Source organism: Eleutherodactylus coqui, chromosome 2, assembly GCF_035609145.1.
Source record: "Eleutherodactylus coqui strain aEleCoq1 chromosome 2, aEleCoq1.hap1, whole genome shotgun sequence".
Lineage (NCBI taxonomy): Eukaryota > Metazoa > Chordata > Amphibia > Anura > Eleutherodactylidae > Eleutherodactylus > Eleutherodactylus coqui.
In genome coordinates this window covers 85276669-85304594 of record NC_089838.1, presented here as the reverse complement: position 1 = coordinate 85304594, position 27926 = coordinate 85276669, and the positions used below count along the sequence as shown (strand labels likewise).

The 27926-nt window shown below is 41.9% G+C and overlaps 1 protein-coding gene across 1 annotated transcript in view; it reads left to right on the top strand.

The window, feature by feature from the left end:
- CFAP43 (cilia and flagella associated protein 43) overlaps positions 1–21902 on the top strand; it is a 62366-nt gene extending 40464 nt beyond the window's left edge. The window contains exons 24-38 of the mRNA XM_066591175.1: positions 2210–2416; positions 3615–3704; positions 4395–4475; positions 5080–5205; positions 7964–8083; positions 10623–10730; positions 13244–13330; positions 13408–13496; positions 13581–13788; positions 14773–14885; positions 15119–15278; positions 16899–17063; positions 18634–18714; positions 20156–20309; positions 21694–21902. Of these exons, the coding sequence (XP_066447272.1) occupies positions 2210–2416; positions 3615–3704; positions 4395–4475; positions 5080–5205; positions 7964–8083; positions 10623–10730; positions 13244–13330; positions 13408–13496; positions 13581–13788; positions 14773–14885; positions 15119–15278; positions 16899–17063; positions 18634–18714; positions 20156–20309; positions 21694–21866 (1962 nt within the window). The 3' untranslated portion in view covers positions 21867–21902. The remainder of the gene's footprint in view (positions 1–2209; positions 2417–3614; positions 3705–4394; positions 4476–5079; positions 5206–7963; positions 8084–10622; positions 10731–13243; positions 13331–13407; positions 13497–13580; positions 13789–14772; positions 14886–15118; positions 15279–16898; positions 17064–18633; positions 18715–20155; positions 20310–21693) is intronic.
- Positions 21903–27926: the final 6024 nt, after the last annotated feature.

The following is a 27926-nucleotide window of genomic DNA, read 5'->3' as shown; positions in this document are numbered from 1 at the left end:
CTTTCGAGGAGAGAAGCTTCAACCCCTAAAGCCGCCTAAACCTAGCTATTTCTGGGCGCAGGGCCCGGCCTCATTTGTCTATTCTTCCATCTTGGCATTCTGGATCGTATCATTTATATTTCTATGTCGCTGCCTTGTTTATTTCTGGGAACGTTTCAAAGCAGCTAATTCCACAGCACCAGCCAATATAACTGCACCGCCTGTTGTCAGGTTTCCAAAAAAAGGCTGTCACAACCGAATAGAGAACTTATAAATGGATGATCACCTCTGAATACGGTTTTATAGATTGCAGCATGTAATATAATCCAGAGCTGCTTACAGCTCTGCAGGCTTCGGAAAGTGAAATCACGCAGCATTCCTGGTTGTTCTAATGTCTACACAGACTTCTTCTGGTATCTTAGATTCTGTGCAGTGTAGCAGAAACCAACTTTCCAAAATGTGTCTGAGGCCAACTTCGTTGACTGTTTTCTGACAACTTTTCTCACCATAAGCAGTGTTTTTCGTCGCTTTTAGAAAAGGACCATGGCCTTTCACTTGTATGAACTTTCATAAGCAGTGGTGAAACCTAGTGGTGTTCAGTAGTGTTGGCTGGGTTCACAGATTCTCTGATAACAGGATAGATGTTGCAGGGACAATATGTAGTTATCCCAAGACTAGTGTCTCCATCCTTAGCTATGACATTCTCTTTAACAGTATAAGGACAAACAGCTGAAAATATATAGCGCTTAGTCCTGGGCTTTAATCCCACGCCATAGTATAAACACGACACAGAATTAAAGCTAAAGGAACAGGTTGGCTCTTCATATGTCAGTGACAGCTGTGGACCCAGAGGAGAAGGTAGAAGTGGTTTTTACCCGCTTTTGCCTTCTCTTTAGTGGGCTGCATAGCGCTCAATGAGTGCTATGTACTGAATAGAGGAACTTTTTGATCCGGTGATCATGTGGCAGCCAGGTGATCCCTGCCACAGCAGAGCTACAGTGTCTTGCAGACTCAGATCAGCTCCATTAGTAACTGATGTCTCACTGAGGGGATGTTTTCCCCTGTAACTGGGGCTTCTACGGATTCCCCTAGCTACAGTGGAAAGTGTGAAATAGAAAAATAAAATGACAGTGTGAATGACCCCCAGGGGACTTATATCATGTCATACTATAGATGTTAAAAAATAATTACTAAAAGAAGCAAAAATAATTGCAGAATAAAATGAAAAAAAAATATGTATAAAAAAGAAAACGACCCACCGCCGACGCCAACTTAATTTGTCATCGTAAGCGCCTTGTAATCTGAGACTATAAAAAACAAAATGGGAGACCCATTCCTGTACTTTATTTTAGTGTAAATATACTAATTTTACATATACAACTATAAAATTAGAAACATTTTTTTATCTTTTGATTCATAATAAAATAAAAAGTGAAATAAGATATTGGAAAATAGCTCTAAATGTCATGAAAAAAGCAGCAAAAAATTATTTTTGTAGCTGAAGAAAAAAAAATATAGAGCCTTTAGATCACCACATGGGTCAAGTCCCTAAAAAGTGTCTGGTCTTTTAGGACCAAAACACCCTGGTCCTTAAAGGGTTAAACAAGAAAATCTCATCTTTTAGCAGAGCCAGTGATCTGTGCACTAGAACTGTATGACTTTTATGGGGTTGCCTGGATGTAGGTCATCCTTCTCACATACATGGTGTATACAATGCACCAAAGAGAACTTAATACGTCTGCTCACAATCAGGCTGTGTCAGTAGACACCCAGAGCACCCCACCCAGTAAGGATCTGTTCACCTCTCATTTTGAGGCTGTATGGGAGGTATCTGTTGGAATATATTCAACAGAAGGCTGTGACATATCCTCCTGTATAGGCATAAGCCATAGGCTAAGAGTGGTAGACTACGCTTTCCTATACAGAAGATAAAGGAATACTGACACACACCTGACCAGTGTAGCCCAAAAGAATACTTTTTGGACATACATAGAAGCCTATGGGCACGTTCGAGGTATATGTATATATAGGTGAACAGAACCTAAGAATTGCTAATTTGGAAGCAATCATCTAAAGGTGGTGCAGCCAGATGGTTAAAAAAATGTGCTCATTCCCCCTAAATTCTGCTGCCCCAGGCACACAGCCTCAGGTGCTTAGTGGCATATATGCCCCTGCTTGGCAGTCAAAAGGTTAAAACGGGCACTCATATGTATCTTTCTTTTTCATGCAGGACATCATCTATAATGTGAAAACAGGCTTTAACAAAGAGTTTGAGGTGGTCTACAGACACAAAGAGCAGGAAGTTACTCGTGTGAACGACAGGAATCAGAGAATCCTGGAAATAATGTCTGAGCTGAATATACAGGAAAAACTAATAGAGCCAAAATTTACTGACAACGAGAAGCCAGAAAGAGCCCTCACCGTGGATGACTCCGAGGTAAGACCCCTCGTGGAATACCATCAAACGCTACAGTGTCTGCTTCATCATTTAGTCCAACTTTAGAGAGGTATTCCAGAACTGAATGACGAATCGTTCACTCGTTCAAACAAGATCGGAGTGTCTGAAAGGACCCTTACTTTAATTTATCAGTGTTTTTTCTGCCTGCTAACATGGTCCTGGTCACACTCAGTTTATCTTTTTCTATCAATGTCATGGCCACTACTCCGATAGCCTTCTTCCTGTCCTGTGTGGTTTCACATGTCACAGGGGCATAAAGACTTATATGCCTGGGGTGATTTGGTGAATCCTGCCCTGAGCAGGGGGTTGGACCCGATGACCCTGGAGGTCCCTTCCAGCTCTACCAGTCTAGGATTCTATTTATTGCATTGCGAAAGGACCAGAGTCGTTTTTTCCGGCTGTGGCTATTACTGGCTTTAGTGCAAGGCATCATGAGCACTGGACCACTAACCACTTCACGGTTTCTTGCGTTGTAGTGGGTCCCTACACTAAACACAATGCAAGGAACCGTGAAGTGGTTAGTGGCCTCATGTATCTTGGCCAACATCCAACCAATGCCTTGCATTTATTATCTATCATTCACATGCAGTGTGGCTTTAAGACTCCAGGGGGAGCCCAGGGTGGCAGTACCAATGTGGTTCACTGATGGAAGTACAGAGCAACCCACCGAATTATTATGGCGTCATTAATAGGTTGCTAGTCTGCATGGTGAACTACATGTATCAGAATGGTCTACCACTTTGTATCCATTATGTGTGGGAGTAAACACCAAGCAGCCACCCCCTCTATATAAAGAGGCAGTGTGAGTGGCTGTCTCATCGGTGTCCCACACAGGTGCAATTACCTCCCTCATTTAGTAGTCAGCTACATACTGCTATTGATAGGAAATAAGATACCAGAGATGTGCCGTGCCTCTTATGACCACCAGAGGACATGCACAACTCATCAGGGTTCCACAATTGTGTGAGTTGAAGTCACAGATCAGATTTGATTTTTGAAACTATAAGATGCAGTGAATGATGAGACCAATCCAGGGATTCAGTAGAAGAACATGGTTGCCATGAACATTTCAGCAGAGTGTATCTAGAATATGGCGTCTTTACACATATTCAACTTATGGTGTGAAAATATTTGTGGCTGATCTGTTAACCATAACCTTTTTTTTATGTGACTCAAGATAAAAGTTGAAAAATATTTAACACCTGAACAAAAAACAAAGGCAGAGCAGCGAGCGAAGCAGGAAGAGGAGAAGCGGTTGGCTGCACAGGTAACTGTAGATTGTATTAGGATCCATCATCATTAAGGAGAACTCTACAGAGATGCTTATTAGTCCACGAAAACTCCAGCAGGGGAACACAGAGTCCCGTATTTATAAGTCGCCTTTTATTTGGAGCACTATTACTCCAAAACAATGTCCCTTCTGCTGTGCCACATATTTATTAACCATTTGCTCCAAAACGGAAAGCCCTTTGTGCCATGCAGGCCAGTTTGTTGCTCCAGTGTCTTTACTCTTGTCAGATATGCCGAGCCAGTGGTAAGAGTGAGACAGTGTTACTGTAATTGTTCACCAGCCTTTCTGACAAGCAGAGAAGATGCTGGAGCTTCAGAAGTGGCCGACTCACCACTTCATGGATCCTTCCACAAACCCACCAGCGAGAGTAGTAAGGTTCCATGAAGTGGTGAGTCGGCTGCTTCTGAAGCAGTTACACAACACATCTCTCTTCTCTTCTTGGTCCTCAGCTGTTTCCTATAGCCAGGTACCCAACTGCTCCTTCTAAATTACGGGAGCTTTAATCTCACGTTGTATTTTTACTATGGTGCAAGGTTATAGTTCAGGACCAACGCCATATATTAGAGGAGAAATAAACCCCCACTTCCCCCTCTCTTTTTCGGCTGTTTTCAGGGGGAAGGGGAACTGTTAAGAATTTACAATGATTGAGAACTATATCTTCTTCAGGAAGACAATGCCAAGCAGCGAGCGCTCAATGACATGATGGGAGGCGTCTTGGAGGTGAAGAAGGAAGATATTTTGAGAATGGTGAGTGTTATATTGAAATCTCTGAGACTACAGGAGAGATAATTAAGTATAGTTCACAGTTCCATTACACAGTATTCTGTATCTAAGGCAAGCCAGTGTCCTTTAAATTGGGTTATATACACTAAAAAGCATATGTGTCAGCTATTCTCTTTGAGCATTCGTATTCATGCATCAACACCAAGGTATGGGTAATGGGCCTTTTACAAGGTCCAAGTTCTCAGACTCATGTAATGACCGACAAGTTTCGTTTATATGAGCTGAGAATCAGCTTTTGGGGACAAACAATTAGTACTACGTTTGTTCATCCCCAAAGGCCGGCTGCTCGGCTCCTGTACATTTTTTATTCTTGCTGAAACTGAACAATCCTTTACAAAGGGGGGCGAAGAAGTGTTTGGAGGAATGTCCGGGCCCGATAATCAGCCTGTGTTAAAGGACCTTAAGATGTGACTTGATATGAGGCATGTGACTAAAGGCCTCTGTGATTGGTTGGGTATGCTCATTGGCATATACAAAGCACGTCAGTATATTGGGAGATGTTTATTGGCTGAATCCAGTAACTGAGCATTATTGAGGCATTTTACATCCATCTCAATTTGTCTTTCAGGAAGTGGCACAACCAGGTTTTCTGTCCAAAGCTGAGAATGAATGGACTGAAGAGGAAAAAAAACTATTTAAGGACTATGATAAAAAATGTAAAGAGCTCAATGAGGAAAAGGAAAAGTATAGGAAGGTAAGAGATGTGAACAGCAGTTCTTCTTCCAGTAAAAAGCCAGGCAACTGAGCGGAAAAAGAACGGACCCATTATAGTCAATGGGGTTCGTTCTGCGCTGTTCGGTTCCATCATTAGACGGAGCCGTTCAGCTAGGGGATTCCCCTTGCCTGCTTCCCAAACAGAGAAGGAAACCAGAACCTCCAACACATATGTGAAATCAGCCTTATATAGGTTTTATTGTGTTTTACTGCTTTGGCATAATATTAACACTTTTCTTTTTTTTACAAAATAACACTTTTTGGGCTTATTCAGACGGGCGTATATCGGTCAGGTTTTCACGCCCGGCCGATATACGCTGCCCCTCTCTGCAAGCGGAGGAGGCGGGACTGGTACTAGTGCACTGAGCTCCCGTCCCCTCTCCGCTGCTCGCCACTGTTTGCAATGGGAGGGGAGGGATGGGAAAGGGAAGGGTATCATCTCTCCTTAAGGAGAGCAGCTAAATGGTGTGTGGAGACACCTAGGTTGGTTAGGTTTTCAATTCCTAATTGTTTTAAAGACTTGTTTAAATGGTCGGACACTGATTTGCAGGAATGCTGCCATCCAATTGGTGGCGCTGCAGAGGTATTGTTTAATCTTCCTTATTTGGATATATTTTCTGGAGTGAACATCCCCCATATGTGACAGTTAATTAGAGATTTGTTCTGTGATTGATGGAGGGGGTGAGATAACATGAACAAAAGTCCATGTTACCCCTCCCATGGGACAGAGGGACAAACCAGAGAATTATTTCCTACTGCCTGCTAATCCCCTGCTGCTGTGTCAATTTGTAGGGCAAAACCTGACTGTCAGTATTGCTTAGAACACTCCCTGATTGGCTAGGAGTAGCTAACAGATAGATAGCGGTTTATAATACTCTTTCCAGACTTTCCCTTCAAATCATTGTCAGACATAATCTACAGCACCCCAACTTCTGAGGGAAACTTAAGGCCCTTTTACACGAGCCGAGAATCTCACGATGCTTGATTGCCCGATGGAACCAGCTGATGATGTCATCACCAGCTCTTTCCCACTCACCAGTCAATGGGCAGTTATTGTTCAGTGTCTCACGTTCCTATGTGTAATGCTGAACGATTAGTCTTTAAAGACCGATGTAAGTGCACGAGCCGGCGCTGGTTTTTATCCCGGCTGAAACTGAACGACGACTGAGAACCTCCCAATGCTCGCTCATTGTTTTACCTGCACTTAAACAGTTATCATTCAGTTTTGTTCGTTAGAACAATTATCTGAATGCTGATCGTTCTGTGCGCCAGAATTCTGGCTCATCTTGTGGCAAAAATCTAGCATTCATGCGTTGCATCACATTTATTATGTGTTTTAGAGACTTTTTGTGCCTTACCCAACAAGACTAAGTGGAAACGGGGAGTAGCTTAAAATGTGAGAAAATATTGGCATAAACTAAGCCAAAAATGTCTAAATATGCACCCAATTTATCATACAGCTTGAGTCCCAGTGATAAATATGGCACCTTTTCAGATTATAGAGTCTTTGTTTACACGTCCAAATATTAGACAGGATTAGTAAATCTGCCTCAATGTCTTTCAGAGTGTTTAGTTTCAGAGGGTTGTATGAGATTAGATAAAAGTCTGCTTGTTTTCTAGAAATAGCAATAATCTTCTTCTTGGCTGTGTCTTGTATTGTACCTCATCTCAGCTGACTAATGCCCTTTCTCAAAAGACCTTTTTAACACATTTCATACAACCTCATTAACCCTTCCCATGTCCGGTGCTTGAGGTTGGAGCCTGCTCAGCTAGAAGAACATTTGTGGATCAGTACTGAAGGCGGAATCAACTAAAGGAGACGACTCTCTTATATACCCTGATTCCAGTCCTGGCATAGTGCTGGTGGTGCTGGCATTTCAGAACAAGCCATGGTTTTTCCCAGATGTTTTAATAAATGCTTGTTCTTAAACTTCAGTGGTGTTGGAGGACCACATACTGACATATGTCTTCTGCATACTTGTACGTTCTCTCCGGCAGTCTACTTGCACTGGGAGTTCACTATTGGTATGAGAGGAAAATCGCCCGTGTAAATTAACCAGTTGAACACAATGGGTTAATACAATGCGTGAAATGTGTGTGTCGTGCAAACGCACAGAACTCACACGATTTTCTCTGCCGTGTAAATACAGCCTCATCTCACTGTAGCAGATAATCGGCATGCTGGGAGATGGAGAGAGAGACTGAGTGAAGAATAAGAAGAAAGATGGAGAGAAAAGTATAGACAGCACTTGCAGTTGTCTAGGATCAGTCACTCCATGGTTATTCAAAGTGAAAGCTCGGCTCTTTGGGGTCTACCGGTAGGCGGGAGGAGCCATGTTGTCACTGCTTTGCCCTTGGCCGGACATGGGACAGGGGAGGTGAAGGACCTTCCAGACCATAAGAAGCAGGGACACTTTAGCAAGTTTTATTCTTGCTCAAAAATGCATCTTATGATCAGAAAAATTAGTACTAGCTTCCATATACTCACATATGATGGCTAAAATATCCACAACTCATCCCACAAAATAAAGCCTAAAATAGCAACATAGGCATGAAATAAAAAATGATGGTTACTGGGACGTGGTGAGTTAAAAAATGGCTAAGGTGGAGAACTCTGTACATATTCAAAGGCTGGGCTGGGCAGAAGATATTTAGTATTATCATGTTTGAGTACTGATCAGTTTTAACTGTGAACATGTGATCTTCATGGCTATTAATATTGCTTCATTTATCCCTAGATATTGGAGGCGGAAATTAAAAAGATTCAGGCATCTATAATGGAAAGCACACAAGCGTTTGATGAGGTTTTAGGCAGATTATTTGAAAAAAAGGTGAACTGTGAAATGGTTGTCTATCAGGTAAGACGTGTTTTAACTACTATTGATGTTGTTTTTAATATGACACATTGAAGGAGAAAATGTAGAAAAAAGAAAGCACCAATACTAATTGTTAGGAATATGTCAAGATATTCATATGCATGTAACAATAACAATGTACAAGAATGGGTAAATGCGGAAATCAAAGTTGTGTATGTTGTGAATAAAGGCTCATTCCTTTGCAGAAATCAATAGTAGAAGCAAAGATAACAAAATTTGTAATATATCTTACTGGAGAAAAAAATGCCTCTTTCTCCTCCCACAACCTCCTGCACTCGTCATTCATTCTCAATTCACTGCTAAAATCCATCTCAAGACGGGTCAGGTCATTGAGGGATCAGGTTACATGCTGTCCGTAGAAGTCTATTAAGATACGGGAAGGAGAAGGCAGATGCCAAGGGACACACACACAGAAACACTGCTGCTGAAGGCTCTAGTAAGTGTTTTATCTCACCCAGTGTTGACTTCACAGCTACACTGCTCAGTACTGCTGTATAATGTTGTCCATGCTGCTGCTGCTCCTGAGGGTGTGCTACAGACTGATGGGAATGCAAAACCCCTCTTCTCTGTGTGTGCAGTGTTTTGGAGAAATCATTGCAGCTAGTCACCCACCAGCTCAAGAAAACTGTTTAAAGTGAATATCGTGAAAAATGCCATCTACTAGTTATAAACAGTTCTACTCCTCATATACACACATGGCAGCTTATTCTGAAGAGCCAATTGAAATGTACACTTTAAAATGATCTTCCAAGATGTGAACAGATGTTATCAGCTTGGGGTCTTTGATCTGCCCTGTTCTTAGGTTTGGTTAGGTTGCAGTGGTCTAACCCCACTGCTCACTATCATTTAGGCTGGGTTCACACAGGGTGGATTTGTTGTGGTTTTGCTGCGTTTTTTCCATTGCGGTTTTGCCGCAGAAGAACTGCTTCTGCGGCAAAACCTCTTCAAATGTTATTTTTTGTCTTGCGGATTTTCCGCGCGGAAAATCCGCAAGCGTTTTTTTCCACAGCTCCTTTTTACTTTTGCAGCGGATTTTGCTGCATCTATAGAGGTCTACGGACAAAAAACGCTGCGGAAAAGTCAAAAGAATTGACATGCGTGTTGAAAAACCACGCCGCAGCTACATTTCCGCACTGCGGCAGTGCGGAAAAAATCCGTTCTGTGAGTACAGCTTTTTGCCCAAACACATTTGTACTGCATTGCACTGCAAACGCAGCGGTTGTGCCGCAGTGCGGATATGCAACGGCAAACTGCGACAGAACAGCAGCAAATCCGCCTCGTGTGAACCCAGGCTAAGTCTTAACCCTTTCCAATCCACTGTTTGATGTTTAAAGACATTCTAATTGAAGGCTGTACAGCTCCAATGTCAGAAAACGTCCGTCAAGGTATTCTTACTGTAGATTACTGGCCGCTCTGTTGTCGGGGGGCCTCTCTACCATGTCACATACCACAGTACTGGCACTAGCCAGCAGATGGCACCATTGTGTAATGGCAGAAAGAGGAAGCCCCCTAGGAAAGCCTGAATCCAAAATTGGATTGCAAAGGGTTAAACTGTTATAGTTGGTGGCCTTCTTTAGTTATACTGACTCTTTTTTCCAATAGCTTGTATCTGCACATTTGTGCCTTGGGCTGTATTCATATCCTGCGTTTTTTCATTAGATCTATATAATCAGAAGAAGATTATAAATGGAGAGTTCTAATTGATGGCTTTGTACTTCTCATTTTTTATACAATCCCAGTTTTGGCTCTCTTATAAACAGTGCTGGATGTGCAGGGAAATACAATGGGGCATGTTTCTTACTGGTGTTGCACAAGAATTCAGACATAAGTTGCGCCTTATTTTTGTTACAAATCAATTTAGAAAGAAATGCTATCAATTTGCTCCAAAAAGGAAGTATGACAAGCTTCACTAGAGACTTTTCAAAAATATCTAGAAAATAGGGCACACTCTGAGTGAGGTTTTCTGACATATTTGTCAGTTCACAGTAAGAAGAAGGGATGGTGTAAGCAGCACTCACCGAACAACCAGTTATGGAGGAGCAATCAATGCACTCCAGTTAAAGGATCTGACCCTGATACAAAATCACAGTCCATACAAGAAGAAGATCCGGCAGCATTCAAGGTGCAGAATTCGTCCCAATGCTGCCCGATCTTCTTGTATATTTGTCAGGTCAGTTTTTTTAAAAGTCTCAAACTTTTTGAGCAATCTCACTCCAGATACACTACAGATACAACAAATTTATCAACATCATGCGACAAGTGGAGAGTGGAAAGCGTGCCAGAAAAGTGGCATCAAAGATCCCTCTGATAAGTTCCCCCAATGTGACATTCCTTCTTTGTAACTTTTTGATGGATGTTTTTTTAGAGCTGTTTACACTACAGGGAACCTTGTCATGTGCTTTATGTTGGCATTAGTCACTTGTTCTGCCTTGTGTCAGTATTTTGCGCTCAAATGAATGTCTACAAGCACTGGATCAGGCAGGTTTGTTTGTAGTGAATTTGTAAACTTTTTCTTGGACAGGAAGAACTGAAAATAAGCAACCTCCTGCTTTCAGTTCTCATCGAAGAAGAGATAAATATCAGATCGGCACAGCTGAACCAGATCATGGACAAGAAGCGCAAACAGAAGGTGGGTTGTCATGTAATGATGGAGAAGTAACAGTGCACTGATGGATTCCGTATCTTCCACATGAGGCTAGTTTCATACGGGCGATCGCGAGTTTGCCACGAGAAAATTGCGACAAAATTGTGTCTTTATTCCCGCGATTTTCGAGCATCAATGATGCTTTTCTTGGAGAATAATCTCGCGTTGCCGCCCCCCGCGATAAAATTGCGTGATTTTTTTTATCAGAAAAGTCAAGAGGACTTTCTAATGTTAAAATCACATCACAATGCGCATTTGTTGTGTTGCGTTGCGATAAAAAGAAGCATCCATAGAAAACATGGGAGATAAAAAAATCGCACATCGCAGAATGATAGAGCATGCTGTGATTTTTTGTTCCCTCAACATCACATCAGTGAAAACATCGCAGATGGGAAGGAAGCCATCATTCGTAAATCATTGGTTTCATAATCTGCTTTTTTACTATCGCATCAGGCGAAAATCGCCCGATCTTCTCGCTCGTGTGAAACTACCCTGAGTGTATTAACAGAATTTGACTCCTGTACAATACCTCACACCAAAGCACAGTGCCATGACTAGGGTGTATTCAAATTTGTGTTGGAGGCTGTGTTAGAAGTCACCATCACAGACTTCATCAAAAATGTGGGCCATGGTATTTTGCAATGTGAACCTGATTGACTCCATTATAGTCAGAGGGGTTTGTTGGGGACCGTCATGTCAGGCGGTTGGCAGTTCTGGTATTTTCGTTGTTCTGCTCATCTGATGGAACTAAACAATGGAGATAACACAGATGTGAATGATGACTTAAGTTCCCCTTGTACTAATAATCTTAAGACTGCTTTCAGACATGCGTATTTTAGGTCCGTGTTAGGTAGGCTAATCATATGACCATATGTCTTATCGATGTTTTTCAAAAACGCAGCACAATCTATCTTTTCCGTATTTCCCTCTGTGACTGTATTCTTTTCAACTGGGTAAATACGAATCAGTATTTGCACAATAGAAAATAATAAAAATACGTAGGCAAATACAGATTAAAATTGGTAACTTACGAATGTAATGTCATTTGGAACACATCTGTAATACACTGAGTGATCAGCGTTCAGCTCATCGTCCATCGCTTATGCTGCATAAACGATGGACGATGAGCGAATCCCTCAGTGTAAATAGCAGCTGTTCAGTATTGAACGGCCGCTATGTTAAGCCAATGGAGAGGGCTGGGGGAGAGCGAGGAGAGAAATCTCCTCCAGCCGCCTCGCTGTGAGCCAGGGATACTAGCTCCTGTGCAGCAGCATGGAAGCTAGTATGTGTGGGGACGAGCGTCGGGTATTGTTTGCCCAACAGTTGCCCTGTCTAAATGGGTCTTAAGGCTTCATCCACATCTGCGCTGTAGCCTCTTATGCAGACCCATTACCAAATCCTGGATGAAATAGCGCAGCATGCTGCACTATTTCAGGCAGTAAAACATCGTCTGGCAAACTGAAAGCTGGATGGCCCTTATTATAGTCATTGGTATCCGACTGATGCCTCTTGGGTCCAGCATATGCTCTATCCGGTGGTTATGGTATTTTCATTTTTTGGCTCCGAGGACAGAGGCAAACAACAGAAATGCAAGTGCAGGTGTGAAAGGGGCCTAACTATAAAACTAAGTAAAAATGACCTAACTAATAAGCTTTAAAGTATTTGATCAGATTCACACAATTAATGCTAAATGTATGTGACTGGTTTAGAAAGGTCAGTTTTCCCTTTTAGGAATTCTGAGTTAATAGAAGGGCGCTAATAATTTTGGAACTCCATTAATTACAGTACAGCAATAAAGATCAGAATCTCTTGTGTCTCGAGAACATTAAACAGAACATTAAACAGACAGACCCTTTATAGTTTTTTCATATGGACAATCTTATGCTTCATTTCCTCTGGGGTGATACTGTAGGAGAGTTGAACACTTGTTGCTGGGTTCCACCACAGATCACAGCTTATTTCAGTAGGAAACCCTATGATGAGCTTATTTTCGTGGACACTGCTAACTGAAGTAGCCAAAAGTGGACAACCCCTTTAAAGGGAATGCCTTATGTTTAATTTTAGTTTCAATAATTAGATTTAAGTATAGAAGAGATTGATAGTGTTACTATGTTATCTTATGAAGGCCTCCAACAATAAAGTAGAGCTATCAATAAATCTCCTGCCCTTTTCTGATAATGAGAGGACTCTGCTCATTCTGTCCCAGGCTGTACTATAAAGCTGATAGAGGAGCTGCAGAAAACAGTGAATGTCAGCCTATTCAGGTTGCTCTCGTGGCCAGTGTGAAAACTTGAATGTTTCAAGATTTTTTCCATGTAGATAGTTTTTACTTTCCGATGTTGTTTTTTTGTTATTGTGTTTAAATTAAAAACCTGACTAAAGTTAAATATGTCATCTATGTATGTCATTCTCTGACTATATTGTCCCTTTAAACTTATAGTAACAGTGGTGCAAATGGTAGGATGAAATCATCAGAACAAAAAATATTTCTGTTACAGAATCAGACATCTGATTTGGCCAAGACTTTCAGCGCTGCGGTGGAATCTTTCAGGGAGTCTTACGATGACCTAGTGGCAGAAGATAAGGTAAAAACAAGTTTAATAAGTAGAAAAACTCAAGTTCTAACTTCTCTATTGATATTTTGCATCTGTTCTGGTTTTAGTTGTTAGATCGCGGATTCAAGAAGGAATTTTCCGATGTCTCAATTCACCTTGTGGATCAGCTTTATAAACTGTATAAAAGAAGACCGAGGTACAGCTATTGAGGGAAATGTTTCTCTTGGTTGAACTATCACCAGGAATGTCTGGAACAAATCAGCTGTGTTCTCTGTTATAGGGTTCAGAGACTCAGGACTCAGATAGAAAGTGAGGCACCATTTGGTGATCGGCCAGGATCAGCGAAAGCTCAGAATGACTCAATTGTTCAACTCATGAAAGCAATGGATGAACTTGATGCTCCAGAGCATATGCCAGAAGGACTGGAGCTTCCCGTGTGGGAGCGCTTCTGTCTGGCAAGGAGGTCAAAAATGGAGTATGAACAACAAGTATGTAAAAAGAAGTAATAACAAGCCAATCGTGTATTCTATGAAGCATTTAGCATAATCGTAATTGTTATTTTTCCTTATCGTCTCTGTCCTCTTACTGTTGCATTGGGAATTTCCAATAATATAAGTTTGCTTCTTAAACCCCATTTACACTGATAGATGATCGCTCAAAAGTTGCTCAAACGATAGTTTGGGTGACAGTTTTGAGCGATCATCTTTGCATACTTTATAGTAGCTAAGTAGCTACCATAGAATATGCAAGTGGAGTGGGGACACAGAGGCAGCCACTGATAGAACAATACAGCTGCTTTGCATATGCAAACAGCTGTATTCTTCTCCACTCTGACTGCCAGTGTCCCCACTGTGAATTCACAGCAGGACACAGGCACAAAGAATCTTAGCAGCACAGCTGGCTGATAACAGCCTGCTTCACTGATAACAGCTGATCACTCAATTCTAGCAAACTAGAATTCAGTGATCAACGACTCGTGCACGAAAAATGGCTTTGAGCGAGTCTCGTTGTCTATAAAGATGCGCAGATTAAGCCCTGTATGGCTTCTTGTATTGGCTCTAAATGGGTCTTGTTTTGTTTAATATCCTTTTCCAAAAGAATGAGTTTCCAAGCATATAGCAGTAGATAAACTGTTTATATGGATCTGCACAGATTCAAAACTTCAGGTTTCCATGGACTACTAGGAGTCACTTGGTCTGTATACAACATCCAGTAGGGCATACAGACCTGGTTCACTTATCACATACATTTATGAGCCCAAATACTAACTTTAGCTAGACCTTCTCCATATGCAGATCCCGAATACACTTATGTGCCTGTCCCCTAACATCCATTTTGTTGTATAGAAGGCGGCAATTTCATCTTTGTCCTAAGCACAGCAAAGACATTTTTGATGTCACCCAGCATGTTTCTATTAGGTGATTACTTATATATATATCTTATTGTGCCCATTTCCATCTCTCCTGATGTAGGTAAAGCGCAAGGCCCTTGTACTCGCTGAGATGCAGGAATTCCTACATAAAAGAATTAAAGAAGATGAAAGAACACAGCAGGACATTGAGGATATTTTGCAAGAACTCAATATGTAACTATAAGTTTTGGTTACTTTAGGTCCCCCTGATTTATTGGCAACTGGTGAAAAATGGCAATAACATTGGTAATAAGAATTGCAACATTCTGACTATTCATAAGCTGGCTGTCTATACATTCAGAAGATCTTCACCGTTCCATGTTAATATCCAAGTGCTATAATGTACTTATTGTATGTAATTATGCATTGGTTACATTTCACACCGCTCTCAACTCTCTGGGTTTCAGATTGCGAAATGAGAAAATGAAGTTTCAGCTAGATCTGACTGTCCAGTTCATACTAAAACAAGGTCAGGTGGAAGTGGAGAACACTGACTTACTGCCCAGTTATACAGATGCCATACTGCTTCACAGAAGTGTCATAGAGGACCTAAACAGCAATATTCGGGTATGTAACACAATGCATTCTGGTTGTATTATTGCTTTATCAATATAGCAAGAGCAAGTGAAATTCCAAATAAAAGTGAAATATTTAGTAGCCCGCATCATCATTAAATATGTCCACCCTGATTTAACTGACATGATAGATGTAGGTCACTGATGGTGAAAGTTGCAGTTTGTAATATAAACTAGATTTTTCTAACCTGATCTGCTATCTAGAGAATGGGGGAATTGATTATCAGAGGGATTCTTGATAATACAGTATATACTGTTGTCCTAGAGGGTATCTCCATGACCCAGCATATAAAACTTCCCATAGACATTAGATATTTGCCCGAGGTTTGCAATGATATCCGTTTTCATGGCAGTTTCATACTATCACCAGATGTTTGAGGTACAGGGACAGTATTTTGGATATGTTGTGTGTAATTTGCCATTTTTATTTTAGTGATAAGCTCTGTTCCTTAACCATTTAGGACCATAATTGATTCAATCAAATTAGTGGGCAGTTTAAAACTGTAGGACAAATATGTCCCTTGGTTCTCAAAGGGTTAAAGCGTACCTGACTTTTCAGATGCCTTTTCAGAATAACCTGTCAAGTGTGTGTACATGAGAAGCAACATTCTTGCTGGCCATTATATAACTTCTAGCCTGTATTTTCCCCATTTTCCCCTCTCTCCTCCTACCAGGACTGATAGGAGGAGTTGCTGCTGTGCTTTGCTTGCAGTGTTCTATACACTGTGCACAGAAACCTGCAGAGATTCTGGTCTCTGTCTGTAATGCACACACAGACATAACCTCATCATGAAGGACTGTACAGAAAGATTTATAAGTGTGCATGTGTATAAACAGTAACAAATATCTCAGTATTAGTTCCAGCATTCACTTTTGTGTGCGAGTTTCTCTCCCTCCCCTTCCTCTCTGCCTTCTACATACAGTTCAATGAGCATGATGACTTATCCTCTGCTCTAGTGTCCCCTATAAATCATGTGAGAGCAAACAGTGAACAGGAAAGAGAGACAGTGCTTTAGAGGGAATTTTTAGCACAAAAACTTTAATTTAGTTAAAAAAAAGTACATAGCACTCTTCCTAATTAGAACACAGACTATAAGCACAGGTTGTTTGAAAAGTTAGTGTCCATTTAACCTCTCCTTCCTGGAATTTACTTACACATTCAGCAATTACAGGATGATGCAAATGGTGCATTGGCCGTTCTGTTCAGAGTCTATGTGAGCTAAAAGATGGCTTGGCTGATATTATAGAATGTTAGATTTTTAATTTAGGAAAGTTATCCCACATATATCGACTTTTTATGACGCGTAATTGGAAGGTCATAAAAGTCCCATCTGTAATTCAGTCATGGAGAAACTCACACCCGCGCCTTTCCAGATCAAAGCCTATTTCTGATTGATAGATGACATCACCAGTTTTTAGTATAAGAACCATACAGATCAGATGTTTTTATGACTTATCTGTTTAGCAAAAATGTAATTCTTTAGACACCCCTTTAGTTGGTCAGGAATCCCGTATAGGAGATGTGTGAATCCGATATATTGCCAGAATGAAGTTATAATGAATTCAATGACATGTGACTGTGATCTTCATTGCTCTACTTCCACGTGTCCAGGGTTTAGGAGAGCAGAAAATAGCAAGCATGGTGGAAAGCAAAGACTTCCGGAAAGGAATCTTCCAGCTTGAGTGGGAACATAAAAAGATTCAAATGGAGATGGAAGACCTGAAGAAGAAATCCAGGGATATCACAATGCTTCGTGTGACAAAGGAAATTCAGACAGTACGAGAATTTCCTAAAATTAATCGGTTGAATAACTAATATAATTATGGCTGCTGAACTTTCTACGATGCTTATACAAGAGTAACAATATGGACGTCTCTTATTGGGTATTTCTATATATAAGAGAGGATACTGGGAACCAACACTCTGCTGTTACAGACTACAAGTAGGGCTCTGTTTACATCTCATCAAGGCCTTCTGTTGTAGGTATATGTATGAAGTATTCCCCAACATATACCTCTGACAGAAGGGACAGACTCATGGCACTGTCCCATAGAGTGAATAAAACGGGTATATCGACACATACTGGACCAGCATATGCCAAAAGGAAACTCTTTTGGCCTTCATCCAGCATGTGGGCTTATAGATACATTCGGCATATACTTTCTGGCAAGATGTGAACACAGCCTAAAACAACTTGACCTCCATACAAGACATATACCTTTGAGTTACAGCTGTTCGGAAATTAAAGGGGTATTCCAGAGAATAACACTGTTTACAAGTTTTCACTCATCCTCTATATAGGTAAAAATTGATAGATTGGTGGGAGTCTGACCATTGGGAACCCCACCAATCCCAAGAACGGTGGACCTATGTTCTCCTGTTTCTCAATGCAAGATTGCTTATCCCTATTTCTGAAACATTGCAGTAAATGCACTGCTGGTCGTGCATGCGTGATCGCAGCTCCATTCATTGCAATGAGGTTGACAGATAGCCAAGCGCTATGCTCAACTGTTTTCGTCAGCCCCATTGAAATGAGTGCAGCGGCAGCGCACATGCGTGGTAGTGGCTCCATTCATTTCATGGGGCAGACAGAGATCACAGTGTGCTTTGTACTCAGCTATCTGTCTGTCTCATTGAAATGCATGGAGCCATGGCTGCGCATGAGTGACCAGCGGCCCATTCACTGCAGCATTATGAAAATAGGGATATGTGATTCTGCATTGAGAAATAGAGGGAACATGGGTCCCCCATTATCGAGATCAGTGGGGGTCTCAGTGTTCAGACCCCCGTGGTCTTAGTCTCTAGGATACCCCTTTAAAGGCATTCTAAATGTTTCATCTTAAAAATGCCCGTGTACTTCAGGTAGCTGTCACCCAAACACTCATACAGCCGACAGCTATTAACCCCGAACTCCCAGACACATGGCTTGGCCAATCATACATATGTTTAGAATGATAAATAGGGAATCTACCGCTGCCAGACACTCTTGCACAGGCTTACCTACACTTCTAACAATAGAGCTAAATCCATCTTTTCCCCAATATGTCATCGGGGGGTCAGGTCACCATACATTTGATGACCACCTTTAGAGATTTAACCTGGCAACCAGAACATCTCATTTACATTGGTAGACGAGGCAGACTAGAAATAAAGTTTATTTTACAAAGTAACTTCTCTTCATATTTCTTGACTACACAGCCCATTGTATCTCAGTGGGGTTACGATTACCATGTAGTGTAGGCTGCTATGACAACATGTGATATATTGACACTGTGTTATAGACTGTTGAAATCTTATAAGCTGTTGTACAATGTCTGCTTTTAATTGCAATTGTGTCTTTGTGTAGTTCCTCAATGAAAGAAACTACGACATGCGCATATCCAACCAGATGCAAATCCTGGAGGAGACCATAAATGTTCAAGAAAAAGTAGGTTTTAGAGAATAAAGTATGAAGCTGTTAATCATCAGATCAGACATGAGAGCAGTTTTAGTAGCATTACTATATAAGATGAGCATTAGACATTGATTAACATGTGATGTTAGACTGGACAGTTATAGATTTTTCTTTTAGGACTGTGATAGGAAATATAGGGCAAGGTTTCCTATGAGTCGCTATCTGAATAAAATACATGATAGACGAGGGATTGATTGGGAACTTAAAGTGGTAAAAAAACTAAAAGTGTTTTCATGTTGTACTGCAGATGGCTCCAAATTGGTAGCAGACAGGGCTAGCGTCCTCCTTTAAAGGGATTGTCCCACTTCTAGCTGTTTTGCTGCAGGAAGCAAACATCTCAGTACAATGAGCAGTGGTCCAGGTTGGTACTGCAGGCTGAGTCCCTTTCACTTCAGTAGGACTCCAGGCCAATACAGGCCACTGTGCAATGTACGGTGCTATCTGCTTACTGCAGCAAAACAGCTAGAAGTGGGACAATCCCTTTAAATAACATGAGTAAATAAATAATGACATTATAACATAAATTTACAAACAAAAAATAACTACAGTACTGCCAAAAACCATATAGACTCATGACTTAAAACATTACTGGAGGGGTGACCATCTGCATCCTGATTCACTATAAAGTGGGCACCTTACTCACCCTGAGCCCGCTGCAGTTGTGGCATGGAAAGATAGGATCCTTTAATGCCCACTGATCTGGTTTGTGATGCTCTTTTATAGTAAAGCTGCGGCTGTTGGGAACCAATGATGAGTCTGCGGGCACTGACGGCCACACACAGAATGGCAATAAGTGCAGATGGGGGCGAGGGAAGGGGGACTGGGCAGGAGGGTGACACTGAAGGGGATTTGCCACAGACAAGGTTGGGACATGATAGGAGGGAGGTGTGCGCCATACATGATCTACCTGTTACTACAGACCATGAATGGCAGCGTAAGGAGCAGGAGAAAGGGCTATGGGGGTGGTAAGTGAGACGTGGCACATCTTCAGAGACAGATAATTAAGGAAAGCCAGGAGTATGCTGCTGTATCTGGGGCAGTTGGTTGGCATGCACACGTGTCTGCCAGTCACATGACATCAGAACCCAACTGGCCTATTTGTATTTCTACCGGTAGAGCCAATTGGCTCTACTGGGAGAAATACAAATAGTCCAGTTGGGTCATGTTGTCATGTGACTGGCATCCCTGGCAAAAGTTGTCAATCAGTGTGTGTGAGGTAGGTGAGCACTCTTGGGCCTTTGTATGCCCTGACAGCATTTACACTGCTCTTTTACATTAAATTATTAAATCCTAGAAAAGTTTATACTCCCTAAGGGAATGCGTTCTTTCCAATCTGTTCCTCATTTGCATCCTGTACCGGTCATGTAGTAATCCAGCTTTCATCACATGCATTAATGTATCAGTCTTATTTCAGCAACATGAGAAAAACGTGAAACAGTACAAGCAAGTTATTAAGGACTTGGAAAAACATGTTAATAGGAAGAGAGAGGTGAATACACAGCTAGACAAGGAGCTGCAGGACACACTTGTGGCCTTCTCTGAAAGAAAGCATATTTATGATGTCGTCGGTAAGTCGCATAGTAGGGAAAACATGAACGGTACATTTAGTAGTCATTGGAATATGTCATCAGAGGAGCAAGTAAATATATACACAGAATGGCCCAGTATACCTGGGGCTTATTCACACGGACAATTTTAATGTCTGATAGAACTCGGACACATTAACGTCAGTGTGTGCATTCACATGCGCGATTCTTGTCACGGACCAATGGTTCATTTGAAACAGTCACTGCGTATCCCATTCACGTGCAGCGCTCATGCAAGCGGATTTTTTTCTTATAGATCCATAGACTTCTGTAGGAGTTTTAAATGGGATCAACCGGGCCATCTTACTTTTTTTTTCTCAGACGCATGAAAAACTGATTGCACTCGTGTTAAAAACACAAAAACTGATGTAAAATGCACATATACTCGCAGTGGAATTGCTTAGATTTTAACTGCCTGGAACAGTACTTGCTGGTGTGAATAAGACCTTAAAAGGGGTTGTCCAGGTCGTTTGGAATTTTTTCTGTAGATGATCTATCCTCAGGGTGAGTCCTCAATAGATGATTGGCAGTAGTCGGCCACTCAGGATCCCTACCAATCAGCTGATTCACGGCGCCGCTGACCATAGTGCAGTTGCAGTGGTCTCAGCTGATATTGCCAGCCCAGCTCTCATTGAATTGATAAGGAAAAGTCAGGTAGCGTCAGGTCTGGGGATCTTGGCAGCCACAAATTTTTCTAAATGAATGAGTCATCAAAATAGCCTTCAATTTACCCTTACGGTAGATGTGCGGCACGCTGTGCCATCTTGTTGAGAGTAGCCTCCCAGTTATTTTGTCATCTGTTAACTGATTCTTCACTAATTTGTGAATACAGGACTTTGTCGGGACACTTTCTTCATCACACTTATTCCAAAATGCCCTTTGACGTTCTTTAAACTAACCCTTCACCAGTATTCATCGACACGCTGTTCAACTGAGTACATGTGGCACAGCGAGCCAAACCGCTACTTGGTGGTCGCATCGTAAAGTCATGGGTACAGTCCAATTACTAAGAGGTTCAATAAACATGGGGGGGGGGGGAGATTTGTGTCTAAAACAAAAAATGTCAACATTGGTTGCCCAAAGCAACCAATCCCAGCTCAGCTTCCTTTCCACATGAAAGCTGCTCTGTGATTGGTTACTCTGGGCAACAATACAGTTTTAGTTTTCCTAAATCTTTTCCATAATCTTCACTCATGTCATTTTTCATAGGGAACCATAAAACATGTTATAGAGGAATCTTTGGGTGGCCTAGCGAGAGAATACCAAAGCAATCTATTTGTTAGTACAAAGCTGGGAGTTGTAGTGCTGGCCAGTGAGGACATAAGGAATCCCATGTAAATAATAACTTTTCTTCTGCTTCCGTCAGGAGTAGCACAGAATTCTGAGAAGAATGCCAGGGACAGATACGTGGACATCGTCCAGCGCAGGAAACTGGTTGACCTTGTGAAGGCTCAAGCACAAGAGATGGCTGTGCTCCGAACAGAGTTAGATCGGTTAAGGATGAAAACCTTCCCCGCACTAGTACAGATGGAGTACTAGGCCTGGCCAGACACATTAAAAGCAAGAATGCTTGTGCCCATAGGTGTGATGTCTTTTGTCCTCTTCATTTTTATCCCTTTGCATCCTTTGTGGAGTATGTGTGAGATGTAGAAAAATGAATACGTAATACAATAATAGGAAGAATAGTACAACTGGAAGAACACTGAGATCCTTGGGATTTAGGATCACCATGATATAGTTAGACAGATAGAGGTAGCCAAGCATAACGCTCGGCTAAGTGTCTGCGCCACCACCCACAGCTCCATTCCCCATTACACTACAGGAATGGGAGCCTGCATCTCCAACAGTAAAATAGGGGGGGTGGTTCCTTATTCTCCGGATCAGTGGAGGTCCTAGCAGTCGGATCCCGACCAATCTATCAGTTTTCACCCATCCAGCCTGAACGCAGCACTGTACAAAGTCTGACCCCTTGTATCTGTGATCGCCAGCCTTGCCAACATGTTTGCCAGGGCATCACATGGAGACAGCCTGCAACCAGGTAAAGTGTCCCCAGGGCTATCTCGTGTACACGCATGTTAAGGCATACACTAAAAGATGTCTGTGTACATTTCTATGCACAGGCATAATATACTGTATGTGAAATTACACATATATACACTAATAACAATTGTTAGAGAAGTTCCTTGATGGGATTACAATAAAAAGTAAAAAAGTTACAAAAATATTAAACACATTGTGTTTTTTTAAAACAATCAGTAATGTAACCCCCACGTATTTGGTCAGAGATGAGCAAAGTAAAAAAATAAAAACACGGCTTAAATGTTTAACCCCTTGCAGACACAGCCTTTTGTTATTATTTATTTATACTTTTTTATCCCCACTTTCAGAAAATCATAGCTTCCTTTTTACAGGAGGGGTTGTATTTTGCAGTGATTTAATTTAATGTATCATATAATGTTTTGAAAAAATTTTACAATTTTCTAAGGCCGCCTGCACACGAGCGTTCCGGATTCCGCTAGCGGATTTTCACGCGCGTATGGTACCTAAATATGCTTGCGGATAGGTGCGGATGCGTGAAAAATCACGCGCGGATATACGCGGATGTGTTGCAGAAAAAAACGCGCAGAAAAACCAGCAGACACCCCTTATTGTAAACCCAACCCCTAGAGAACTGCCCATTCCTTGGAAAACAGCTTGAAAACCAACACCCAGACTCCGTTTTGTCCCTCTTGCTTGTGCGAGCACCGTTAAATTATTCTGGCAACATGCTTTCACCCGGTGAGCAGATGTCTTTGTGGGCATGGTTGATCCATGCAACTTTTTTCGGACGTACTGCGGTAACGGAGGAGGAAGAGCCCCCCAGGAAAAAAAGGAGGTACTGGGTGCACCCTTTAGTGTCACAACGATATGAAAAGGGGCACTTCCAAGCTGCATGCGTAAAAGTCTGATCTATCAAAGTAATGTATGATTTACCCTGCACGGTGAATGTGGAAAAAAAAATAAAGAAACTACGCCCGAAATGCACTTTTTCGGTCAACCTATTTCCGAGAAATAATGTAATAAAAGGGGATCAAAAAGTCAACTGTATGCGAAAATGGTACCAGGACATACCGCACAAAATGAGCCCTGACACAACTATGTCGCCAAAGAAATAAAAAAGTTATTGCACGCAGAAAATGGACACAGAAAATAATTTTAAAAAATTAAATATACAAACAGGACGCACCGAAAGATGGTGGAAAGTCTTTTTTTTTTCTCTCCGATTACAATTTTTTAAAGGTTTTCAGTAAATTATATGGTACAATAAATACCATACTTCCTGTAGTCATAGCAACCAGTGACTCCATCCGCAGCTGCACTGCGGATGTACTGCGTGAAAAAACGCACCCATTCACTTGTATTGGAGGCTTCACGCGCATGATCCGACCCAAATTAGAACAGATCGCAGATTTTTTCACGCGCGTGAAAAAACGCGATACACATCCGTCCGTCTGGGGACAACTGCGGATCCTCATAGGAGTATATTGGCTGCGGTCTGGGGCGGATTATGTGCCTAAAATAACGCGCTTGAAATTCTGTTCGTGTGCAGGCACCCTAAATGTGGTGAAATGGAAAAAAGTGTGCCATTTTTGAGGGGATGTTTTTTTGACAATGTACATGGTGTGGCAAAAATTACAAACTTGGTGACAGAAAATGTATTTCTGTGGGTGAGTACAATTACTGCAATACCAAATTTCTATAGTTTTTGTCATTGCACTATTTAAAAAAAAATAAAACATTTTTAAAAAGAAAAAATTACAAGAGCCACCGCTGTTCTGGCCTGAGTCATGAGTAACTGCTTTTGGTTGTCCTGTTTCTCGGAATGTGGAAAGAAGTTTGGCAACTACAGTGTTGGTAATGGAAGGTCTGGTTGGGTGACGGTTGAAATCTACTGCGATGACACATGTGCTTCGTTCATTTCACATACGGACGTTCTGAAGATGTTGTGCCTGGGATAACGCCATCGCTCACATTGCCTGTAATGAAGAAGAATCACTGTGTTAACATGAGAACAAATATACTTATGTTAAAACCAAGTACATTGTTGTTTTTCTGGCGAAATTCTCTGCCAGCTTGATGTATCACACACCTACCTTCGCATTGGAAAAATGTAAGTTGAATCCAAGATGGCGGGATTCAAAATGGCCGTCATGTTGGTGACATGGCCTAACAGGTTTCCCTCTTCCTTCACAGCTTCTATGCAAAATTACATCACCCACTGCCAAACAGTTTTCCCTCTATATGGCCAGCTGCACACGAGCGTTACGGGCTCAGCCGCGGAATATTCCGCGGCGAAGCCCGTCACAGCGCCCCCCAGAGACCCCATACTTACCAGCGGATCCGTCGTTTTAGGTCCCGCATGACGCTTCCCTGCCCACCGCCGCCGCGTCATATGACACGCCGGCGGCGGTAGGCGGGGAAGCGTTTTCACGCTATCTTCTGCAGTGCTACAGCGGGAGATAGCGTGAACGGACGGCTTCCATTGACTGCAATGGAAGCCGTCTGCGCGTACACCCGCGGCAAATAGAGCATGCCGCGGGTGAGGACGGGAGATGTCACGGTGCGGAATTCCGCGGTGGGATTCCGCACTGTGTGCCCTGAGCTATTAGGTTCAATAGAACCTAATAGCTGCGGGCAACGTAGCGGATTTTTGCCGCGAATTACGCAGCGGAAATCTGTTCGTGGGAAGGAGGCCTATATAGGTGTATCCACAGTTTTAAGACACCTTATACATATACTGCAGATGTTGCCAAGAGGTTAACCCCTTAGTGACCACCCATACATTTTCACATCCTGGTTGTCTGGGCTTTGTTCTACAGGACCATGAAAACACATTGTCCATTTAAAATAAAGCTTTGTGGTCAGGGAGTGTGACAGCTTCCTGCTACTGGAGGGATATCCATTTTGGGGTGCAAGTCTTCAATCATATGTGTGCTGTGCAAAAAAACTGTTTTTAAAATGACACAATTGCCAAAAAAATGAAAATTGTAATTTGTTCCTTCTGCTTTGCTAAGGGGTGTAGTTTTTAAAATGGGGTCATTTGTGGGGGTATCTATCATTCTGACACTTATTAGCCTTAGCAATCTTGGCTTGGTGCAGGAAAACAAAGTGTTCCTCAAAATTTTAAACAATTAATTATAAATTTGTATGTCTCCTAAATTACCAAAAAAAACAAACGTTTTCAAGTGTGCTTCCAGAATAAAATTAACAGATGGAAATATATATCTTATCAAAAAATGTGTACAGCATGTTTACATATATTTGAAATATTGCAGTTGAAAATATGAAAAAATGATAATTTTTGTCAAAATTAATAAATATACATAAATCGTATGTCTATTTTTACCACCTAAATGAAGTACAATATGTGGCGAAAAAACAGGTCAGAATCACTTGGATATGCAAAACCTTTACGGAGTTATGATATGTTAAAGTGACATATGTCAGATTTCCAAAATTTGGCCCCGTCATTAAGGAGCAAACAGACCTGGTCACTAAGGGGTTAAATGAGTGGCAAGGACATGATGATCTTTATTTATACAGTGCCAACATATTCTATAGCACTTTACAAATCACAGTGAACATGTACAGATAGGATTAGACATTACAGTGCTGGACTACTAAACAATGTGCACAATAAATGGATAAATGGCATTCCGTGCGCCCTGCGTGCTGAGACTTCCACATCTGACTGCAGCCTTTTTACTTAGTTGGGGAAGGGGGGCTGGGACACGGTTTTTTAATGTTCACTCTATCAGCAAAATTCCTGAGAAACTGCTCTGCGGTAACTTTCAGTTGTTTTGCCATCCTAGTCCAAGGCTGATTTTACATGATGGTACTATGGCTACATTTTAGGTTTTGCAACACATGACCCTTCCTCAGTTCTTCAGGCTTCTGAATTTGCAAACGTTCTATCAATAGCTCCCAAAACAATCTAGCGTAGTTACAATAGAATAGTGTTGCTTATCTCCCTTCCTGTAAGGAAACAGCCCTGTTGTCCTACCGGCCAGCACACTGAGGAGGGCCGGCCCGGGAATACTGTTCTCTGCAGAAGCAGCCAGCCAGGTTCTGGCACGTCGCTGTACAGCTCCTAACAGGCTACAAACTAGTCCTAACTGCAAATCTATGTGAATGCGGGATTATTCTTGAATTGCCGCATATGTTTTATTTAACCACTTTGCATTGCAGCCAGTCTTTGTGTTTCGTAGCCCCACCTTACAAGAGCCATAACTTGTTTTATTTTTCTATCGACACAACCATATAGTGGCTTTTTTGTTGCACTAGTTGTACTTTTTAATACCACCATTTAGGTCATACCAATTAATAGTTTTTATTTTTACCAATGAAAAGCCTTTTTTAAATTGTTTTCTCTCGCCATATTCCAAGACTGACGTTTCTTTTACTGTCCTGTAGATAAATTATTTTTCTCACTCCTGTGGGTGGTCCGGTCTGCCTTGGGTCCTCCACCAGAGGCCTGGGAGTTGGAGGGTTCTATACAGAATCTTGGCTGCTCCTAGTATTACACTCTGCTGGGTAGTGTACTTGGATGTGGTTCCTGGGATTTGTTGGAGCCAATTCCCCAGCTTGGGAGTTACAGCCCCAAGTGCTCCTACCACCACTGGGAGGAACTACATTGGTTTCCACTTTCCACATTGTCTCTAGTTCTTCTTTCAGGTCATGGTATTTCTCCAGCTTCTCATACTTCTTCTTCCTGATGTTGCCCTCGCTCGGTATCGCTACATCTATCACCACCGCTGTCTCCTGGTCCTTGCCAATAACCGCAATGTCTGGTTGATTGGCCAGTACCTGTCTGTTCCTATCTCGAAGTCCTGCAGGATCGTAGCCCTGTTACTGTCATTCTCCACAACTTTCTGGAGAGCCAAATACTTCTGTGTGTCAAATTCTGCTGAGATAAATTGTGACCAGGAGAAATCATCATGATGGTCTGGGCTTAGATAGAAAAGAAAAGGTAGCGAGAACAACACTAATCAGAGATGATGCCACCTGTGATCACTGGGGGTAACAGCACTGTAATGACTATCACTGTATAGAGTTGGTGTGTTATTTAGAGATACACTATTGTTGTGAAGGGATTAAGGAGGGGCATGATTACTGTGAGGGGGACACTGAGGGGCACTATTACTATGAAGAGATCGCTACTGATCACTATTACTGTGAGTGGATATGTGAAAAAAAGGTTTGGTATGGTTTTAGCCAGTAAAGTGTGATTGTTCTCAGTAAGAGATTGTAAGAATGTTTCCATCCAATAGGTGGTGCTGCTGAGGTAATATTTCCATCTTCTTCTATCTCCTAGAGCAGGGGTGTCAAACTCATTTTCACCAAGGGCCATATCAGCCTTAGGGCTCATTCACACGGGCACATCGGCACCCGCGCTACTGCAGCCAGCAGACGGACGTACCTGAAGACGGCCGTCTCTCTGCAACGCCGGGAGAAAGAACATGTGACCGGCTTCATTGCCGGTCATGTGTTCTATGATCAGCGCTGGAGAGAGACGGACGTCTTCTAACTGTCAGTCACACGGGCACACCAGCGCCGGTG